This window comes from Endocarpon pusillum (genome assembly GCF_000464535.1).
Source record: "Endocarpon pusillum Z07020 unplaced genomic scaffold scaffold3643, whole genome shotgun sequence".
Classification (NCBI taxonomy): domain Eukaryota; kingdom Fungi; phylum Ascomycota; class Eurotiomycetes; order Verrucariales; family Verrucariaceae; genus Endocarpon; species Endocarpon pusillum.
In genome coordinates this window covers 80,994-100,962 of record NW_006916345.1, presented here as the reverse complement: position 1 = coordinate 100,962, position 19,969 = coordinate 80,994, and the positions used below count along the sequence as shown (strand labels likewise).

At 49.6% G+C, this 19,969-nt stretch overlaps 7 protein-coding genes across 7 annotated transcripts in view; 5 read left to right on the top strand and 2 right to left on the bottom strand.

Moving 5' to 3' along the window:
• EPUS_03462 (uncharacterized protein) overlaps nt 1-517 on the top strand; it is a gene marked incomplete at both ends in the record, with an annotated part of 888 nt that extends 371 nt beyond the window's left edge. Inside the window, one exon of the mRNA XM_007804819.1 lies at nt 67-517. Within this exon, the coding sequence (XP_007803010.1) occupies nt 67-517 (451 nt within the window). The remainder of the gene's footprint in view (nt 1-66) is intronic.
• A 604-nt stretch (nt 518-1,121) lies between these two features.
• EPUS_03461 (uncharacterized protein) lies at nt 1,122-2,435 on the bottom strand (the record flags this gene model as incomplete). The annotated part of the gene is made up of 1 exon (XM_007804818.1): nt 1,122-2,435. The coding sequence occupies one exon, from the start codon at nt 2,433-2,435 to the stop codon at nt 1,122-1,124; it is 1,314 nt and encodes a 437-aa protein (XP_007803009.1).
• A 580-nt stretch (nt 2,436-3,015) lies between these two features.
• On the top strand, nt 3,016-4,644 carry EPUS_03460 (uncharacterized protein; the record flags this gene model as incomplete). Its single annotated transcript, XM_007804817.1, has 3 exons — nt 3,016-3,660; nt 3,771-4,106; nt 4,513-4,644. The coding sequence occupies 3 exons, from the start codon at nt 3,016-3,018 to the stop codon at nt 4,642-4,644; spliced, it is 1,113 nt and encodes a 370-aa protein (XP_007803008.1).
• A 5,287-nt stretch (nt 4,645-9,931) lies between these two features.
• On the top strand, nt 9,932-11,265 carry EPUS_03459 (uncharacterized protein; the record flags this gene model as incomplete). Its single annotated transcript, XM_007804816.1, has 2 exons — nt 9,932-10,153; nt 10,207-11,265. The coding sequence occupies 2 exons, from the start codon at nt 9,932-9,934 to the stop codon at nt 11,263-11,265; spliced, it is 1,281 nt and encodes a 426-aa protein (XP_007803007.1).
• A 3,106-nt stretch (nt 11,266-14,371) lies between these two features.
• Nucleotides 14,372-16,332, top strand: EPUS_03458 (uncharacterized protein; the record flags this gene model as incomplete). The annotated part of the gene is made up of 4 exons (XM_007804815.1): nt 14,372-14,419; nt 15,244-15,387; nt 15,440-15,575; nt 15,683-16,332. 4 exons carry the CDS (start codon nt 14,372-14,374, stop codon nt 16,330-16,332), a joined length of 978 nt encoding a protein of 325 aa, XP_007803006.1.
• Nucleotides 16,333-17,890: 1,558 nt separating this feature from the next.
• Nucleotides 17,891-19,259, bottom strand: EPUS_03457 (uncharacterized protein; the record flags this gene model as incomplete). The annotated part of the gene is made up of 2 exons (XM_007804814.1): nt 17,891-18,921; nt 19,070-19,259. 2 exons carry the CDS (start codon nt 19,257-19,259, stop codon nt 17,891-17,893), a joined length of 1,221 nt encoding a protein of 406 aa, XP_007803005.1.
• Nucleotides 19,260-19,455: 196 nt separating this feature from the next.
• EPUS_03456 (uncharacterized protein) overlaps nt 19,456-19,969 on the top strand; it is a gene marked incomplete at both ends in the record, with an annotated part of 1,124 nt that continues 610 nt past the window's right edge. The window contains one exon of the mRNA XM_007804813.1: nt 19,456-19,539. Within this exon, the coding sequence (XP_007803004.1) occupies nt 19,456-19,539 (84 nt within the window). The remainder of the gene's footprint in view (nt 19,540-19,969) is intronic.

Here is a 19,969-nt window from a genome sequence, read left to right as displayed (position 1 = left end):
GGACGGTGTGGGTTAGCGGGCTGGAGGGGTGGCCTGCTACTACTACTACTGCTGGTCTGGAGGAAGGGCAAGGTGGAGAGTGGGAGGGAGAGCGGGGGACCATGGAGATGGGGACAAATACGACCTCATCTGGAACCAGTGGTGCCTCGGCCACCTGACGGATTCACAATTGACCGCCTACCTACGTCGCTGCGTCCATATCCTCCAACCAGCTCCCGACCCCGATTCAGATTCCACCTCCAACGACAACGGCGTCGGCGAAGGAGGCGGCGGTGGTTGGATCGTGGTCAAAGAGAACATGTCCACCGACCCCTCCGGCGGCGATATCTACGACGAACTCGACAGCAGCGTCACGCGCACGGATGACAAGTTTAGACGCCTGTTCGCCGACGCGGGGCTCGAGGTCGTGAGGTCGGAATTGCAGACCGGCTTTCCCAAGGGCTTGGGCTTGTACCCCGTCAGGATGTATGGGCTTCGCCCGAAGAAGGAGAGGTGGAGGGAAAGCCATGCTAGTTGAGTGGGAGGGGTGGAAGCCACATTTTTCGGCTGGTTTATGGTCCAGATAGATGGGTAGGTGTGCAGTAAGGGCAGCTGACTACGAAAACGGAGAATCTACGGATTCAAATGTCCGAGCGAGAGCGCAGGAAAGGATAAAATGACCCGTCATTCGGGAAGGGGAGATGGGCAGCAACGTATAATCGTCTATCCAGCTACCCCAGGCCTACTACTAAGTGGCATTAATATGCCGCTGGTGATACATACCCATTTACTCGGTGGCCGTGCCAATTGCCTCAAAACGCTTCGATTCATTTGCCGGGTCGAGAAATCGAAGTTAGAGAAATGATGTTTTGTTAAGGGAAGATGGGAGTATAGAACCCCCAGCGAGGGGTGGAATATGGAAGATAAACGCTGGAACTGCTAGTAGATGGTGTCATTATATACAGGCAGCCCAAACAGGCAAATGCTGTCCGAAAACTCCTTGAGATGCATTTCTCATGCAATTAAAGCATATTATGAATGCTCTCATGCCGAACGACTTGCCAAACTCCCCCCCTTACCCGCGATATACAAAGGGAGTTTACTCTGATCGAGATTTCCCACGTCAACACCCATCAGTCCAACTAAATGTGCGGTATATAATTCGACCACTCCACATTCAGATAAGCACTTGGCTCCAACGACCGTAGCCCCATAAACGCCTCGATGATCTGATAACCCCGGGCAGCAGCATATGTGATCGCTAAAGGGGTAATGGTCCAAAACTCCCAAGCTAACGGCAGCTGTTTCGGTTCTTGGTTGGCGAGTTTCTGTAGTCGAGCAGATTCCACCTCCTCCAGTCTTTCGGGATCGAGGACCCGGTAGAAGAATCTCTGCCACCGGCCTTTGCGGTGCCAGGCTGCTGCAGTTTCGCAGAGCCAGAATACTGCCGTGTTGACAAAGATGAACAAGCTGGATGCTCGCCAGAGTATACCCTCGGTTCGGGTGGGAAATTCGAAATTCCAGCCTGCTAGGTGGATTGCGGCGTAGACGAGTGTTGCGAAACAGAGAAGCGTCTCGTGGCGACCGTTCAAATTTGGGAGCCGGTCATTACCAAATCTCGGCATTGGTCTCTCATGTGGGCCTACTGGCATTCCCATGAAAGGTTGTACATTCAACGCCCAACTTGGTCCGAGATCGTCGACAAAGTCCAGCGGGGTTTGTTTCCATGGCAGGTCAGCAACGCCAGCATCCTTCAAGATCTCCTCCAGGCTCAACTCCGAATAGAGGCGGATTGGGGTCAAGACACCCGCAGGCTTGCGTAACCAGCATATATTGGTCATAATTGAACATACGACTATAGCCAATGCAGATAGCTCCAGGGTCGTGATGGCGAGACGTTGTCCGGCTCGACCCAAAGTTTGCACCATCAGATAACCAATCTGGAAGCACGAAATGAGCTTGGCTACCGTATCCTGCTTGGATTTGTCCCATATCTCTTTCGGAGATACATCCGGGTAAGAAAGATACCTCCGTGAGACCAACCAGTGTAGATGCTTTGAAGTGACAGGAAAAGGTGTGCTATCACGTGGAACGAAGAGGAAACCTCCCATGTCAGCGAAAAACCCGTGTCTGATGGTCCATTGGGGATAACCGAGCTCGGTGAAGGCCTTGATGGACTCCTGAGCAGTGCCTAATTGTCCACACGCAGCTGTGAGGACGAATTCAGGTCCTGCAATAGCAAGGCTCATCCAGAAAAGCTTGCGAGCTGTCATTTGCCATGCCGTATCGTTGGCTGCTGGAAGATTGAGGCAGAGGAGCGTGAAGGTACATATGAATATCGTAAAGACGCTTGTCCAGACAATGTCAAGTGTTCCTCTAGTATTCGGCTGGTCGACCCAGCCATCGATGCGAGTAAGATTAGGTGAAAAGACTGGGGAGTCACTAGAACAGAACATTTAAGGAACAAAGGACAACATTCAAGACGGCAGCAGAACCCGGAGAAGCGTGACCATTTGAAGAAGAACTCGAGAAGAAATCGCAGATGTCAAGTAAGGAAAACATTGCAGGAAACTCGAAGAGAGAACTGCTTGCAAGGACATGCTGGGTTATTCTGATACGCAATCCTCGCAATGTGCAGATCGGCATTGATGTCGCTGCAGACCTACCGCCAGACGAAGTCAAATCTATATTGCAGGTCGCACCATCCGCGAATAGATGGTTGAAACGTATTCATTGATGAAGATTGGAGTAGTAGTACGGAGTAGGGGAGATGTCACTCTGGTGCGGTCGCACCCCTTGGGGTCCAAACACTCTAAACCCGTGAACTTACCTGCATTTGTCTTGCTTGCAGCACCATTGGCGCACCCGCCACTTCTGATACAATAATGAGCGGATCCGTCATTGTGGGCTGTTGCTCGAGAGCTTCAGGATGTTTGCCACAAACAGATCTGAGGAGTTGTCCAGAATGTGTGGATGAATGGCATAGTGAGCCTTGAGGGAAGCCCAATTGAAATAATCGACCACTAACGAGGGCAGATGAACGAGGAAGGCGAAAGTGGAAGTCTGGACGCCACCCTTGAGGAGGGTCTATTAAATACCCCTACGAGGCCTTCCATGACGAGTCACCGAAAGCGAGCTGCCCTCAAGCCCGAATCTGAAAACAGCAATGGCTTTCATAATGGAGAAGCTCAACATATCTCAAGCCATCACGCGACATGTCAGAAGCAGCCTGATCTCATAACGTACGATGAGCTTCCCGCATGGTACAAAGACAACGAATACATCATCGGCGGCTATCGCCCGGAGTCATTCTCGACGTCCACCTGCTTCGCTAGTCTGACCTATATGCACAATGAGACGGTCAATATATATACGCATATGATACCAGCAATTGTCTTCCTGCTCGCACAATCCTTCATGCTGGTACTGCTGCATCAAAGGTTTCCCGAAGCAAAATCCCTCGACTACATTGTCTTTTCGTTCTTCCTGCTTTCTGCTTGCATTACCATGTCCTTATCGTTCCTGTACCATACGTTGATGAATCATTCCATGGGCGTGTCGTACCTATGGCTCCGGCTAGATTACGTCGGTATCTTGGCTTTGATATTAGGTGATTTTATTTCTGGGATTCGAGTCGGCTTTTACTGCGAGCCTACTCTGCAGAAGATTTACTGGAGCATGGTACGTTTTTCAAAGTCATTTACCTCCCCATACATCCATCCCTTCTCCACCTCACAGCCCCCTATCTCTATTCGGAGCAATCTCGCTAATACTTATTCCGTAACCTCCAGACAATAGCTCTAGGAATCCTAACCTCAATCCTCGTCATCCACCCCAAATACTTCCAAGGCCTCGAATACCGCAACCTCCGCGTCACCGCCTTCGTCACTCTCGCTCTCTCCGGCTTCATACCCCTTGCTCACGGCCTTATCATCTACGGTTGGAACCGAATGTGGGTGGCATCGGGAATGCCGTATTATCTCCTCGAAGGAGGGATCTTGGTCCTGAGTGCCTTCTTCTATGGCACGCGTTGGCCCGAATCCATCAGACCGGGCAGATTTGATATCTGGGGCTGCTCGCATAATATTTTCCATGTGCTGGTCGTGCTGGCTACGGTAGTGCATCTGGTGGGCATCTGGAATGCGTTTGCGTATAATTATAGGCAGGGACGGTGTTGAGCTTGAGCTTGGACCGGACAGAAAGATAGAGCAGTCCGTGTTTTACTACAACTATATAAAATGTCTTTTTGACGACGTTTTCATTCTACGTAGTTTGATCTATCCACTATTTTTACTGGACTCGCCGTGCCACCCGGCATTTGAAATACCACTTCAACTTCAAATAATGAATCCGGTTCTGTAATTGACCATTCAGTAACCTCCACCCAACGGTGTCCTACAACACACTAACACCCTCCAAGTCAGAGCTTCAAAGAAATACGATGAAAATATCCACCGGCTAGAATCATTATCGTCAACGGAAGCCTGCTCGTTATACTGAATGATAGCACAACAGTCCCTAACTTTGCATTAGGGCAGCATGTCGGTTAACCGTAGTGGCAAGCGGTACTCAACCCCAGAGCAGCAACCTTTGAACATGTGGATTTGGAGGCCGGAGAGATATAACCTCGAGTACTTCGTCGAGTACTTCGTTGACACAGAATGATGATGTAGTTTTTCTCTTGAAACAGATTAAAGGGGAATTCACAGTATTCAGGAAGCAGGGGCTGCGAAGGTTGCAACTGGAATGAGCGTGATTCGCTCGATAGCCAGTCGTCATGCTGGTTACGAGATTATATCGTGCGTATGTATGGATGTGAGGATGCTTTAAACGCGTTTCATTGTCTATAAGAGGCTGAATGAGCTATGCCCAAAGGATTTCTTGACGATATCATGGTGATCCGCGGATACAATACCTTAATGAAGCCAACCCTGTAGGTCTTTCCCATGGTAATACGAGTGCTCGGGGTCTGATATTGTCAGACAACGTTCGAGAGGACTAAGCCGTGCTTGGATTGAGGGAGCAGGAGTCGATCAAGATCTTGACCCGTACTTGGTGACTGAGGTACGACGAAGGTCCGCATTTGAAGGGCAATTTGCACAAGAGCTCTTGATGAGTGGTGTTCAAACCATGCCAAATCTGCCTGCATGAAATCAGCGTGGTGAAGTGGAAGAGCTTGTTCTTGTTGGTGAGGTCGGTACAAAACTTCTAGGTACAGTATCAGACCTGGGTTCAGCACAGTAGCCCTATCGAAGTGATGGAGAGAAAAGAGAATATATTCTGGGCACACATGGTTGGTATAAGCAATACCAGGAACAGGGTGGTTCTTCTATGAGATAGAGAAACTACAAGGGGCAAGCTACCAGAGCCTTCCCTGAAGCGGGTTAAGAGACATGCTTGGTTGGCGCAAGGGGGTACCTTCAATTTTCGCGGCTGCTGAGGGTTCGAGCACGACGATGAAACACTGGCAGCTAGCACTACAAGACTAGGTAGAAGGTATTTGGGGAAACATCGAGGCCCTGGTCTCGATGCGAGCGTGTTAGAAACGTGGACGGCTGGGTGGAAGGTCATTATTAGCCGTGGAAGCTGTCTCTCATCTCATCCACACTTGAACAACTCACTACTTTCGTCAGGTGTGCCGTTGACGACAGGTCAGTGGTAGGGAGACTGAGAATCATTTTCACCGCATTCCAATCCATGATTTGATCGACGATGTCTATGGCCACGTCAACAATCGGACACGTTGGAAGCCGAAAGAGGTAGGCAAAGATATTTTCCGAAGATGGACCTGGGCCGTGAGGTAAGTAAATGGCCAGGAACCGGTCTGAACCATTCGGATGGATCTGACCGCGGACGAGGACATATGCCGATGACTCGTGCTTTCGGTTCCATGAACAAACCCTGAAGGGTGCTGCACATGTCAACCAGCGCCAAAGTCTTGTTCTTCGGGCTTGAGAGGCACGTCGTGAGACTGAAAGACATGAATTTTAGTGCAATCATGCGAAGGCGGGAGAAGTCTCCTGACAGGATCCTTAAATGAAGCACACGAAACGGTACTCCTGGCAGGTATCCAATTGTAGGGCCAATGTCTGATCACGCTTGGACTTTCTAAGTGTTGCTGTTGCCACCAAACTGTCGAGGCCAGACGTTATCAATCAAGTCACGTCAGGCAAACCTGACGTTAGAGAATCTCGCAGAGCCATGGTTGGTAGAACCCAAGAACGGCTCCAGAGGATGCAGAAGCGTCTCTGTAAGCGCAGAGTCCAGGTCGAATGGAGAGAAAGAACGCGTGAAAGTTGAAACGAGAGGGGCTGGAAGTGATCAATCTTTTCTTGCTTGCTTGCTTGGCGCGTTGAATGAAAGTTCGAGCTCGTTTTAAACTTGACGACATGGCTGATAGTTAGGAGTCCAATGAGTTAATCATAAGCGACTAGTAATCTTTATGCGGCAGAATGGGGTATGCTGTACCCTACGGTACCTGTGTACCTGTACCTCTTTCCTTTGTTCACCATATGCTTCTATCAAGTCACCTGGATGTCCTAAAGCACAATTCGAAACAGGTGTTTCATGAATGCCTAGAGTGCCAGATTAAAATTCTCAGCATAGTTGGCACAGCAAATCTTCCTAAGCCTGTCTGTACATCAGGCAACTGTGGCAGCTGTCAAGCGGAGCTGAAGCCAGCTGGTAAGTGAAGAAGCCACGCTAGCCAGCACTAACAATTACGAAATACAGGCTGTGACCATGCATATCCGGAGTATGTTATTGGGTTACACCAACTCAGCTCCAGCACGCATGGACCAGGGCATAATCTGCACCATGTACGGAAACGTGGTGGCGTATCGATTCTAGCTGCACTGAGCAGAACGCTTGATGCAGAATGTATACGTAGTAAACAATATTAACCATGGTTACTTGGATGTGCCTGTATGCAAGGAAGCCGTCTGCCTTCGAGACATAATTGCTCTGCTGCAGTTGGTACATCATTAGCATCATCTTTATTTATTGATCGCGGAGAACCGCTTATACCTTGCAGACGTGTAAGCAATCCTGCGACAATATTATTCACCGCTGCAGATGTACTCAGTGCATAGGACCCCAGTCAATAAGATATAAATCATGACATTGATTGCTCTCTGCCAAGCAGCTTCAATGGCCATGGCGAAGCCAAAAAAAAACTTTAGCTTTCTTCTAGAAAAGGAAAAAGACATTGCCGCCTTCTGAAATGGTTGATATCAAGCGGTATTTCTTGCCAAATTCGAGGACCCAACAGCTTGCGGGCTCCTTATCTCTTATAAGCTTCGTATTTGCCCGGTCAGAAAATGTTCAAATACGGAACTCCCAGGTAGATCATGGATGAAAAATCCCGCCAAACCATCCACCTTTTGTATGCAAGATGCAAGCCATTGCGCGAAATCAGGGAAATGCTCGGCAAGGCAAGGGAATAGTGGGCCAAAATGGTAAAGAGGCACAGCTGACCGGGGTGGAGCAAGGAAAAGAACCTCTGATACGGCTTTAACAGGGAGCTTTGGTGATACTGATCGCTTGGTTACGGCAAAAGCGCGTCCATGCTGTCATGAGTCTCGGCAATCTGCTCATCAATGTACAAGTATTGTACATTCAGCATCTACGCGAAGTAGCCAAAACAATCAGCCATGCTGAAAGAGGCAAATGAAGAGCTTCAACAGCGGCTATGAGCATCCAGCAAAATTGTGGAAAAGACAATTGTTGTATCAGAGGGTATGGGCTTTAGGGTAATACTTAGATGATTCTGAAACATTTTATACAACTATTGCGCATGCGACAATTCCTAATAGCCACCGGTTCTGTGGAGATTGTGGTACGCGCACGACAGACTTTGATTTGAACGCGTCCAGATATGGTGCATCGCGATTGAGTGGCCAACCTGCAGGCCATCTTACCGCTTGGAGTTTAACACTGGTAAGGGACGACGAACAGCCAATTTCATGCACACTTCAAGTTTGGGTCCTCTAAATCAAGAGCCAAAGGCCGCTCATCGACCAAGCCTAAAGCCGCCTCAACGCCAAGCGGAACTGCCCTACAACCAGTCACTAGTTGATCAGCGAGTTTCCCCTTAGGAGTGTCTCAGGAGCTAAAGCCTTAGGCGACATTAGGACCTCCATCGGCCAGTCCAAAAGTGGCTGGCGTCATCCAATCGTTCCCGCAGCTCTGCTCAGTTCTCAGATCCAAGAACTTTGCTCCTCCACCTCTCCTTCTCTCTCTCCTCGACCAGCTCAAGGGAAACCATTCGTTTCACCCTCTCCTCCCAACTCTCCTCTCCCTATCCCCATCTCCTCACCTCCCTGGTCCTCTCTCTGCATGCCAAAGAGAGAGATCAAAACGACCCGAGTCTCGAGTCTGTGTGATTGGAGTTCATACCCCCTGGGTTCCATAGACCTTAACTCAGTTCCCATCGGTGTCGATATAACATTCGAGCAGCCCAATTGTGGTCCCGACCTCCCCATGACCACTAGTAATACCTGCTTGTTCCCTTGTCCTCAGCATTGAGCGTTTTCGTATTCCTTTCGATATTCTCGAACCACGTCCTGCCCTCACGATTGGCCTCGAGCATCAACGCATCTTCGACAGAGCCTTGATCTTCTCAACTGTTTTGGTAGACAGCATTTGTTTGTGTTGGGTTTGATTACAGAATTGGTAGGACCATTTCTCTCATTCTTCTCCCACGACACTCTGCCAGTTGCAAACGAACATACTCCTGTGCCAACGATCCCATACTGCCTGCGAAAGGACCCTACCCACGACGAAACTTCTGGTCAACTCCTTGCAAAGTTTATGAGCAGCACTTTTGATGAGGTCGAAGCCTTTTGAAGGTCCATGGGTTTTCTGAGTCGTCCTGTAACGTCCCGCCGACGCCTTCGTTATCCTCCCCTTTCCCGGGTATGTGCTCGAGTCTATTAGCATTATGCAAGGATGGTTTGAAGGCATTTGAGGTGTTGACGATATGTACGGAAGTTGGGAAAACGAATTGCTGCCCTGGCGGTCAGTGAAGGGATGAGTTTTTGCAGAGGCAATTTAACATCAATCTCTTGTACAGGGAGCCGATCCTCGAAGAATGGCAACCGAGCTTCAACATCAGAACGATCAGTGCACCAAGCCATCTGCGGTCCTCGGTCTATAATGACGAGACTCACTGTTTCTCGATCTCGTGCTCAAACAGCTTTCAAGACAGAACACTAATTTCATTCTTATGACAGGAAAGAAACTACTGCCTTTTACTTGCAATAAGAGAGGGAAGTTTTTGTTAGATTTGAAGGTGAGTCTATATCATCTGCACTCACCTTCATCCTCACTTCGAGATTATGCCTAACCTGAGGTCCTTGCTTAGGGCTCGTGCTCGTGCCTGACCCTGGCTTGATCTTGCATTCCCGTATCTTCGCCTTACCCGGCAGATCCTCAGCTTCTGACCTCTGGGGACCTTTGGAGCCGTTCACTCGACCTCCGACAAGCTCAGAGCAAGATCACACCAATTTGCAGATTCATTCCAGCTTTAGGCTAGATGGTTCTCCTGCTTTAGCGGTAAGGGTTGCTCTTCGATATCAACACTTCAGCCTAAGGTAAGCTTTAGCCCAAGGGTGCCCTCATCTCTCAGTCTAAACCCTTCTTGTAAATTCCAATGGCTAATGAGATCTTCTCCACACGTTCTAGCTTCAGCAGAAACTCTTTTTAATACTCGATTCCTGGCCACCTCTGGTGTCCTGGTCATATTCCACTTTCAGTCTCTCTTTTATCGGTCTCACCAACACGCTCTTTTTATCACCTTAGCTCGGGAACTGTCACTCTCTAGCCTTCGTCATTCTCTTTTTCTTCTAGGTGATCACCACGCCTTCCGCCTCCACACCATTCTGTGTTTTCATCTCTGCCAGGTCAGGCGAGCTCAACATCAGATCATCATCAACCAAATCGAAACTCAAACATGGCTTCTAGAGTGTTCTCATCACTTGGCTCAAATGACGGTGGCTATGATGGCGGCATCACAGAGGTCTTTGAGTTTGAAACATCCAGAGCAAAATTCAATCATCAAGAGCACGCTCGTGAGGTTGCCCGTCAGAGGCAGCACATGCTCGCTGGAGAGTTGTCTCGCTTAGACGCAGGCGAATATCAACAGGACATACTAGATCATATGATGCGCATGGATGTTCGTTGGTCCTTGCTCTCACTTTTTTGTTGCCCTGACTGACATTTGCCCAGGCCGACACCCTACCAGACGTTGACTCTATCGATATTCAGACGGAAATTCAGTGGTATATGAGGCCCTACCTGCTTGATTTCCTTGTGGAGGCCCATTCGGCATTCCAGCTACTTCCTGAGACTCTCTTCCTCACTGTCAATATTCTCGATCGATACTGCTCGAAACGAGTTGTGTACAAGCGACACTACCAGTTGGTCGGTTGTGCGGCATTACTTGTTGCTGCCAAGTACGGGGACAAGAAAGAGAAGGTTCCAACAATCAAGGAGCTCAAGTCAATGTGTTGCTCACTCTACGATGACGATATGTTTTTGCAGATGGAATGGCATGTGCTATCGACGCTCGACTGGAGCGTTGGTCACCCTACTGTGGACAGTTTTCTCAAGCTTGCCGTCAAGGACAGCATTCCAGATCCAGAAACCGAGAATCTCGCACTTTACATCCTCGAGATGGGGTTATTCCACCGGGAGTTTGTGTCCAAGCAATCATCTACGCTCGCTCTTGCAGCATTGGCCCTCTCCAAACACATTCTCGGCCGACCTCAAGCCAGAGCCGGCGAGTATGCATCTCGGTATTGCGAAACGACCTTGGTTGAACTCTCTCAAAAGTTGCATCAGCCCTCGGAGATCCTCTCGCGGAAGTATGCATCCGGTCGATTCTCAGGAGTTTCCCGTATCCTCAACACGTTCCTGGTTGATCAGGCAGCGCTGGCTGCAGCGGCTGCTGCATCCCAGCGGGCACCGTCGCCAAGTCATAGCTATGCTTCGATACCAAAGTCTCCCTACGTCGAACAGTATGGCTACACTACACCGCAAAAGCCACAATTCCAGTCAACCATGCAACATGGATATCCAACACCACCCATCACGCCAGAAGAAGAGTACTTTGGCAAGGATCCTCGAAACCACTCCGTTCCTAATCACTACACTCCCATCACACCTACACCGACCGCACCAATGTCCCAGTGCTCTGGTTTCGACTATCGAGATGATTATAGAACTGCTCCACCCTCGTGGGTGTTTGAAACGTACCATGACAGTCGATACACAGGTATTGTGTGACGGAAGATGTAATATCATCTGTCACCCTCCGCCTCCACCGCGTACCAGTTTGGCGCCCTTTTTCCACGTTCGCCTTATGCATTGCAAGCGTGTCATCCTCTTTAGTTGTTGTCTGCTTGACATCAAATCGAAAAACTACGTTCATTAATCGTCATGCTGTGTCATAGAGGCCAGGCAAAAGCATCATCCAGCGAAGCATGGTCGGCACACCTAGGTCAGCAGAGCCACACATCTTTGTGAGCATCAGCGAAGAGGTAGTTTCGGTAAAAGGTGGTATTCGAATCCGAGCATGTGCTCTCATATGGAGCAAAGTTTGTTCTGCAATCATCATGCAATGCTAGGGAGGAGGAAATGGTGATGGTTGTGAGCTCATGTATGCTTCATCTTCGATTATCCGTTCACATACCGTACGATACCATTCGCAAGTCAAGTAAGCAAAGTTGTTAATCAAACAATATGGTCATTACCGGTGCACAAAGTCCCTATAGTTTGTTGTAGCCATGACTGAATGCACTGTGATGCCATGAAGCATTCACCTCACGAAGCAGATGTGGGAGCAAACTCCATGTATTCTGTGGCTAAGTCATGATTTTGGAGGTCCCCAGCTTCATCAAGATAGACTGAACGATCCTCTCCTGAGGCACATTCATATTTGACACGACAGCTACAAGAATGAGACAAGCTGAAAGGATGAGTGCGTTCTTTGCATGATCTTAAATGAAGGTTTTCGGACCCTCCAGCACAAGACCTTCGTGTTGAAGCAGGATGCCCATCACAATGACCCCTCTAAAGAGGTCATTGGTGCACCCGAAGCATCTACCACAACTGGCCGCTGCCGTAGTGGGATGTCAGTCATTATTGGAAGCCACCATGACAGGTCGTCGACCACGACAGGTTGTCATCTATGACAGGTTGTGAGTCACACCAGCATTGATGCACAACAAGTGGATGTCCACACGACTTGGGCTCTGTAATTGGGCAGGGAAAGTGATTTTTTGACTTGGACTTCTGCCTCGAGATTAAGGTCCAGTGGGTTGGCAACAGCAAATACCAGCACGAGTATGTATACAAGAACAATGTCTATTGCTCACGCCTCTCGCTAAATGGTATGAGTGGTCGTCTCTATGCCTCGTCAAGGGATAGACTCTGGGCTAGTTAGAGGAGTCTATCCTGCCTAAGATGACTCAGTCTCAAGCCTCACAAGCTCCCGTTCAAACCACACAACTTCGCTGGAGGAGTGTTCCAATGGGATTGCACAATAAAAAGCGCCTCATGCTCTTAGTGTAATGGTGGGATCTCAAGAGAGTGTGGTTCAGGTAAACTTGCTCCGCCCGATATTTGGTGCCACCACCAGGCATGAGTGCTCTTGTGTTCCGGTTTGAGCTGGTTATGCTCATTCAGATGTGATTCTAGATATGAGACCCTAGTCCAGCCATGAGGTTGGAATCCTTCTTTTTGGCTTGATTGAATCATCATATAGATGGACTGACTCCTGCTTCCAGATCTGTACAGCAGATCGTAACGGCGTGTCGTCCAGACTCAATGACCACTCGCAGACGCTCCTAGCAGAGCTCTGACTTCAAATCTACAGGTTTTCCCATGGTCCAACGGACGTCTGCTGCCCAGCCATCACTTTGGTCCGCTTTGCACGTGTGATAGCCTGGAGTAAATTGGGATCTCTCGTCCTTCAAACACCCTTCTATGGCAAGCTTGGTATGCTCCCAGCTCTTTTAAATGGCCATAACATGCTCGTTTTGCTGCAAAGCCTGGTCTACTGATCCCCTATACTGGAAGAAGCAGACAGATGCAACAAAGGACTGGAAGTTGCAGTTTCTTATGACAGCTTCAGAGATGAGTGATAAAAGTATGACACCCAAATAGGTGGGTATATTGATACGTGGTACGGTGGTACCCCTTCATCTCGGATGGACCTGGTGATGACTTTTCACCTAGTATCGTGGTCAATTTTTCTGTGTTGGTGAAAATGATATGACATGGCCAGTGAGGATGATCAGAGGTGAATTGCTGCCTGGTGCCGACTATGCTCTATACAAGTTCTTTGGGAGGCAATGGTGCTGTTTTGTTTACTTGCTGGAGCTGGCTACCAGAACAGTGGTGGGACTGGACCTTGAAGCTGTCTCGACCTATAATGGCGGAGTGAGGACTCCACTGCTGGGAAAGATTAGTTCGGGCTGACCTCAGATATCAAGAATCTGCCCATAAAACCGAAAGTCCACGACTGATGACATCAGTCATTCATCTTCTCTCTTCCTTGGTGTAAAGAGTCTGGGTTGGCCATGTGAAGGGACTTACAGACAAGGAGAAAGACGATTGGCAAGCTTGGTGATGTCTGATCACCTACTAGAGCAAACTTGGATCCCGCTCCTGTGTATATGTAGACTGAGCTGTCATTTGGCATGACCTGAGGATTTGAAATTGAATGTCTATCTCAATATAATGATTATCATTTCTTCCACCGATTGAAATGCCAAGAATAGTGATCACAGACTATGCCTGTTCAAGAATAGTTACATGAGCCTGGCGTCCTCCTTCTTTCTCATATCAATTGTGAATCTTACCACTTTAACGATGCTCCCATCACCCTACTTCATAACGCAAAGCTCCTTGATTGCTACAGACTGCGGTGGAGTGACCAACCAGGGTTAATATACCGGGCATCTTTTGATGAGACCATGGTTGAAAAGCTGCTAATGTCTTGGTCTTGCAAGTCAACAGATCTGCTGCAAGCAAGCCCCTACCACAGGACTCTCATGCTTATCCAGTCATTGAAAGAAGGCAGCACTCAGCCTAACGAAGTTCTTGAGTCACGTTGCTGCTCTCCACTCATGATGGTCCAAATCCATGTGCTTTCTCTGCTGCACTTCCGTTGTCTGCCTTTCCTGCCAGTATTGATGTTAGGGCAATCAGGCAAGAGCAGGATGATAGGCGGTATTGAGTCTTGCGCTCAGCAAATGCCACTTATGAACAAGCTGAGTATACAGTCATTTAGGTAGAGCAGAGTGATTGCAGATTCCCCCCTATGCAACATAGGAAGCTCAATCACTTGCACCCCGTTTCTGCTTTGGATACGTGATTCTTAGAAACCATGCCGTTCGCTTACCTCGAATTGCTTCATGAACAGGAACAAAAACAGGTGGGCCTCGTCATTTCGTGATGCAGATTGTGAAGTGTCTGCTGCCGGAAGACAAGATTGCATAAGGCAGGTCTACCACAGTATAGAGAAGCCAGAAAAAGCATCTGAGACAGAAAAAGCATCCGAGCCAGTAAAGTGTCTAACCAGCACCCTTTCTCTCAACTTCTTACTCTGACCTCTTGTTCTCTTTTCTGCTCAAGTAGCTTGCTAGCTCAAGGTCGTTTGCAAGTTCATCATCTTCGATCTTGTACAGGCAGTAACTAAACCTGGACGCCGTTATATCGACCCTGCAGGTTGTTTGGCTTTTCCAAGGCGAGAGGTAACAGCAGCAAGAGAATGCTGCTACTGACATTGAATATTGCCGAAGATTGCCGCAGATAGCCTCTTTTGGCCGCCCGCCTATTTTGGAATATGCTGTCGCCTGCGTCCCAGTAGGTCTCTTGTGTTCACTATTAGGGCCTGCTCCCCGTCAACTCTGGCTTCTCTGGCTTCTCTGGCTTCTCTGGCTTCTCTGGCTTCTCCGTCAACTCTGGCTTCTCTGTCAACTAACTGGCTTCTATCGTCAACAAGGAATCAAACTATTACCCTGTATAACTGTGGCTTACGTGAAAATGGTATGTGGCACATGCTGAGATTCACATCTTCTTGTCTACCCTACTGCCTTGGTCCGCTTCTACTTTTTCGTGCCGATCTTTGAAGCTGTCACCCTCCTTCCCCCCTTTTGTCTTGCAACCAGATCACATAGATCTAAGACTGTCGTCACCCTCACCCCAATCCATGAGATTTCTTTGCCTCTTCTGGACCGTGCTGACAATCTTCCTCAGTCTTCGAGCGATCCAGTGGAGGGTCATCTTGAGAAGAAGGAAAATAACATAGTTTGTCTATTTCGGGTTGACCCAAGTTTCCGAACTACTGGCTTGCTGGGCAAGTGTGCACATCCACTCCCCAACCAACCAACTGAGCAGGCAGTACGTCAAGGAAAATTCGCCATCTTTTCAGTATTGAGTTGACAATCCTCAGGCAGCGGCAGCGACAGCGGCAGCGACAGCGGCAGCGGCAGCCAAACACATTGTCAGCTCAACTTACATTGGTATTCAATTCAAATCTGAAGATTTTGGATACACCGAGGGCGAACAACTCCTGCGATTCGCTCAGAGTGGCTGAATCGTCATCTTCTCCGTCGCAAAAGAGGTGTGCCGCTCTTTTAAACTTGAAAATCTCATGGAGACTGACCCTTTCACATAAAGATTTTTCTAAGTAAAGGCATTCTGAATGAACAGATCCTGCGAAGCCAGCAGCAGCAGCAACCAACCCAGTGCACGATAACAGATATGCCAGACGAAATCATCGCACAGATTGCCCACTTCTGTGAACTCCATGACCGTGTCTGCCTTGCTCTATCGAACAAACACTTGGCAGAGTCAATATCGTGGCTGGATACCTGTCCAGCTGGTGGACTGTCAATTACAGCGAAGTGGTCGCCGGCAGCAGCTGTCTACGAGCGCCAGAGTTTGCTGAAGCGCCTCAACTATCACCAGTCATCACCACGCGTTCGGTACTGTGGAAAGTGCAAGATGCTTCGCCCTACTGACCCGGCTTTCTGGCGGGAAGAATGGGAGCAACTCAGGTTAGCTTACCAAACATCTCTCTCCAAAGTGATATGTAGCTTGTCAGTAATCGCCTTGCAAACAGTCGCCGCTCATGACAAACCTGAGAGGATTCTGCTAGCATGGCAGGAGGACATTCCCGCGCTGGAGGGCAGCACCGTGGTAAACTGTCCTACATGTGTGGCACACCAGAACAGTCCTTATCGTGGATGGGCATGGGGAAAAGAACCAGCAGAGCCTGCGCGTCTATTCAACTACAACACAGAACTCTTTGATGCAACTATGCAGCACCCAACAGCTCTATAGCCTGGCCATCGTTCCGTGGTGCCGGTTTGGGTTTTGTGGCTGTCAATCTTGTGTCCGGCCAGGGCATTATGCTATTGTGCTATGGTGTTGCTGGCACATCGCTGTGGAGAGGTAACGATTGTAACACAGCAGTCATGCAGAATTTGCAACTACCCAACTTCTAGATAGTTGGCTGTCAGTGCTCCCATACACACAATACATCAGAATGTGCTCATCATACTCTACGACTCTCTGTAGGTAGAGCGTGCCCATCATAGAACTTGACTATTCGATACCACCTAGCGCAGTGAAAACAATCTCACAAGCCTCTATCCCCTAGCATGGTCTACCCCTAATAACCATCCGCAGCCCAACATAACGACTTACGTATATCTCACCGAGCACAGATGCCGTCAATGCTCCGCCTGAAAATCCGCCCAACGTCAAAAGCGACTATCAATTCTGTATCCAAGAGCCTTCTATTGCTATTCTCTGCCCGCGGGACCCAGCGTCTACTCTGCCCTCCCACGCCGCGTCCACAGTGGTATGTTATGAGCTTTTCTCTCGTCACGTGGAAGCGTTCTGTCCATCCGTCTGTCTGTCTGTCTGTCTGTCTGTCTGTCTGTCTGTCTGTCTGTCTGTCTGTCTGTCTGTCTGTCTGTCTGTCTGTCTGTCTGTCTGTCTGTCTGTCTGTCTGTCTGTCTGTCTGTCTGTCTGTCTGTCTGTCTGTCTGTCTGTCTGTCTGTCTGTCTGTCTGTCTGTCTGTCTGTCTGTCTGTCTGTCTGTCTGTCTGTCTGTCTGTCTGTCTGTCTGTCTGTCTGTCTGTCTGTCTGTCTGTCTGTCTGTCTGTCTGTCTGTCTGTCTGTCTGTCTGTCTGTCTGTCTGTCTGTCTGTCTGTCTGTCTGTCTGTCTGTCTGTCTGTCTGTCTGTCTGTCTGTCTGTCTGTCTGTCTGTCTGTCTGTCTGTCTGTCTGTCTGTCTGTCTGTCTGTCTGTCTGTCTGTCTGTCTGTCTGTCTGTCTGTCTGTCTGTCTGTCTGTCTGTCTGTCTGTCTGTCTGTCTGTCTGTCTGTCTGTCTGTCTGTCTGTCTGTTGCCCTGGTTGAACAGCATGAACCATCCTCATGGGGATTTAGAATTTAGGATTATTTCTTCATCGTCATCCGTAGGTGGATGGGGCTGGTGGTTATCCCCGAGCAGCAAACGGAGGTGGAGCTGGAGCTGGAGGTGCATGTGTGCGTTCGTTAGCGTAAGGAAGATGGGTTGGACAAGCAGTATCATCTAGGGTCCTTCCTGTCTAGGCTCTTTTTCCTATATTCTTTGACAGCGCAGGACTCCTGCCGGTGTCTCTGTTTTCTCGGCCCGGCTGCGATAGTTTCGCAGCAGCAGCAGCAGCAGCAGCAGCAGCAGCGAGACTTTGTGTTGCATTGCATTGCAGTGGAAGGGGTTTGGTTGGAAGGATCTGTCGCTTCTTCTTTGCCAAGTTCTATGATCCATCGTTGCTCGGGTGCTGTAGAGCGGTCCGTATTAAGAGACGCATCATGGCTCGGGGCAGACGCTCTAGTTAGCAGATGTCTATCTTGTCATTTCAACGCAGCGAAATCCAGCCTCCTGGCCACTCCCTGGAACTTGTCATGATCCGCCAAAACACCGGGCTGCCGCGCCACATCCTCGCCCATCTTCTCCGCTCCACCACCCTGCTTGGGCAGATTCTCTCGATCCGTCGGCCGTGGTTCGACCCGCCACCAGGCATGCTCCAGAACCTGCTTCGCCGTGACCCTTTTGTTGGGATCCAGTTTCAGCATTGCCATCAAGAGATCGACCCCTTGAGCCCCGGCGGTCGGGAATTTGGCCATGTAATAATCCCTCCCCCTGACTGGGACCTGCTTGTCCATCTCCATGTAGTTCGGCAGCGAGCTGACGCCTGGCCAATTCTCTTCATTCGGCGTGCCCACCGCCTCGCAGATGGTCTCGAGCTGTGCGATCTCCTTGTCGCTCATCGTCGCCGCGTAGGGGACGCGCAGCAGTAATTCCGCGAACACCATCCCCATGCTCCACACGTCCACCGCGCCACTGTAATGTCTCGCTCCAAACAACAATTCAGGCGGTCGATACCACAACGTGATAACCACATGCGTCATGTTGGCATAGGGATCGGCAAACCCCCTCGCGAGCCCGAAATCCGCCAACTTGACCTCGCCATCCGCCGCAATCAGCAGATTATTCGGCTTGATGTCGCGATGCAGCACGAAATTCGCGTGGCAGAAATAGATGGCGCGGCCCAGCATCCCCATCCACGCTTTGACGTCGGCGGCGCCGTAGGCGACGCTCTGGTCCTTGATCAGCTGTTCCAGATTGCCGTTGGGGAAGTACTCGATCACCATGTTGATGGTTTCGTCCTTGGTGGAGAAGACGTCGAGGAGGGCGACGATGGACGGGTGGGAGAGTTCTTGCAGGTACTTGATCTCGCGGATCGAGTCGACGTTGAGACCCTCGGAGCGTTGTTCCGGTTGGGATGGGATCTTGAATTTCTTGATCGCCACCACGTGGTTGGGATCGGAGCGGAGGTGGCCGCGGTAGACGAGCGCGAAGGTGCCTTCGCCGAGTTTTTTGCCTGGTTGTGGGGTGTGGGTAATCAACATTGGATTCATTGGGTTGGCGAGGAAGTTCAAGTTCAGATTGAGGCTGTGCGAAAGCAAAGAACCGATAAGGGTACCAAGTACGTAGGGAAGACAGTGACTACAAAATTCAGAGAGACATACCTTTGACATATTTGCTTGCAATCTCCTCGTTCATCTTCTCAGCCAGGTCGAATTCTTGTTTCGGCTGCGTTGGTTTCCCAGATGTTGATGCTGACGACGAGTTCCGCACCGTGAGAGGCTTTGCCTTGGCGGGGCTGATGTTGGCATTGATGTTGGAGGGCGAACGGGGGAGAAGTGGTGAGACGGCCATCTTGGCTGGGTGCTGGTAGGACACTCTTCACTCGCAGGTACAGAGGAGGACTCAAAGTCTAGACTAAAGTATTACATGTAATCTTCTCTTCTAGACTCGCTTCACAGGGGAAGTCAAAGGGGACATCAAGAGCAGAGGATTGAGAATAGGCTAAGACAAGGATTGAGGACAGAATGAAGGTGCTGGCTGCTTCAGAATGGATACATATATGAGGACCGGGATCGGCGCTGAAGGTAGTGGTAAGCTTGTGGCCTTACGGGTCTCGAGCATAGGCGTAAATGTAGGAGTAGGAAGAGGAGGACGAGGACGAGGAAGAGGAAGAGGAAGAGGAAAAAGTTGTGAGGTTCGATGTGAGATGTAAATGACTTCCTAATAAGGCAAGGAGCTAGTATCTCGGATTTTAGTTGAGCCGACCCGAAGGGTATTCCAGCTCCATTTCCATTTCCAATTTGCCATTTGCTTCAGTCTTCACGGCAGAGTTGGCCACGCGCTATCGTATCTCTACTCATCTCTTCAACATTATCGCAGATGGCATAGAGCTCAAGCTCATACCCCGCCACAAGTCACTCCCCCTTTTGAAACCTCTACCGGTAAAAAAAGAGGTCAAAATGATTACACGAAAACTATTCCCTCCCAGCACCGCCTCCCCCGTCTCCTACATCTGCACCCGCTGTCTGCACGCGCACATGCGCCGCCCTCCCCCTCCCGCC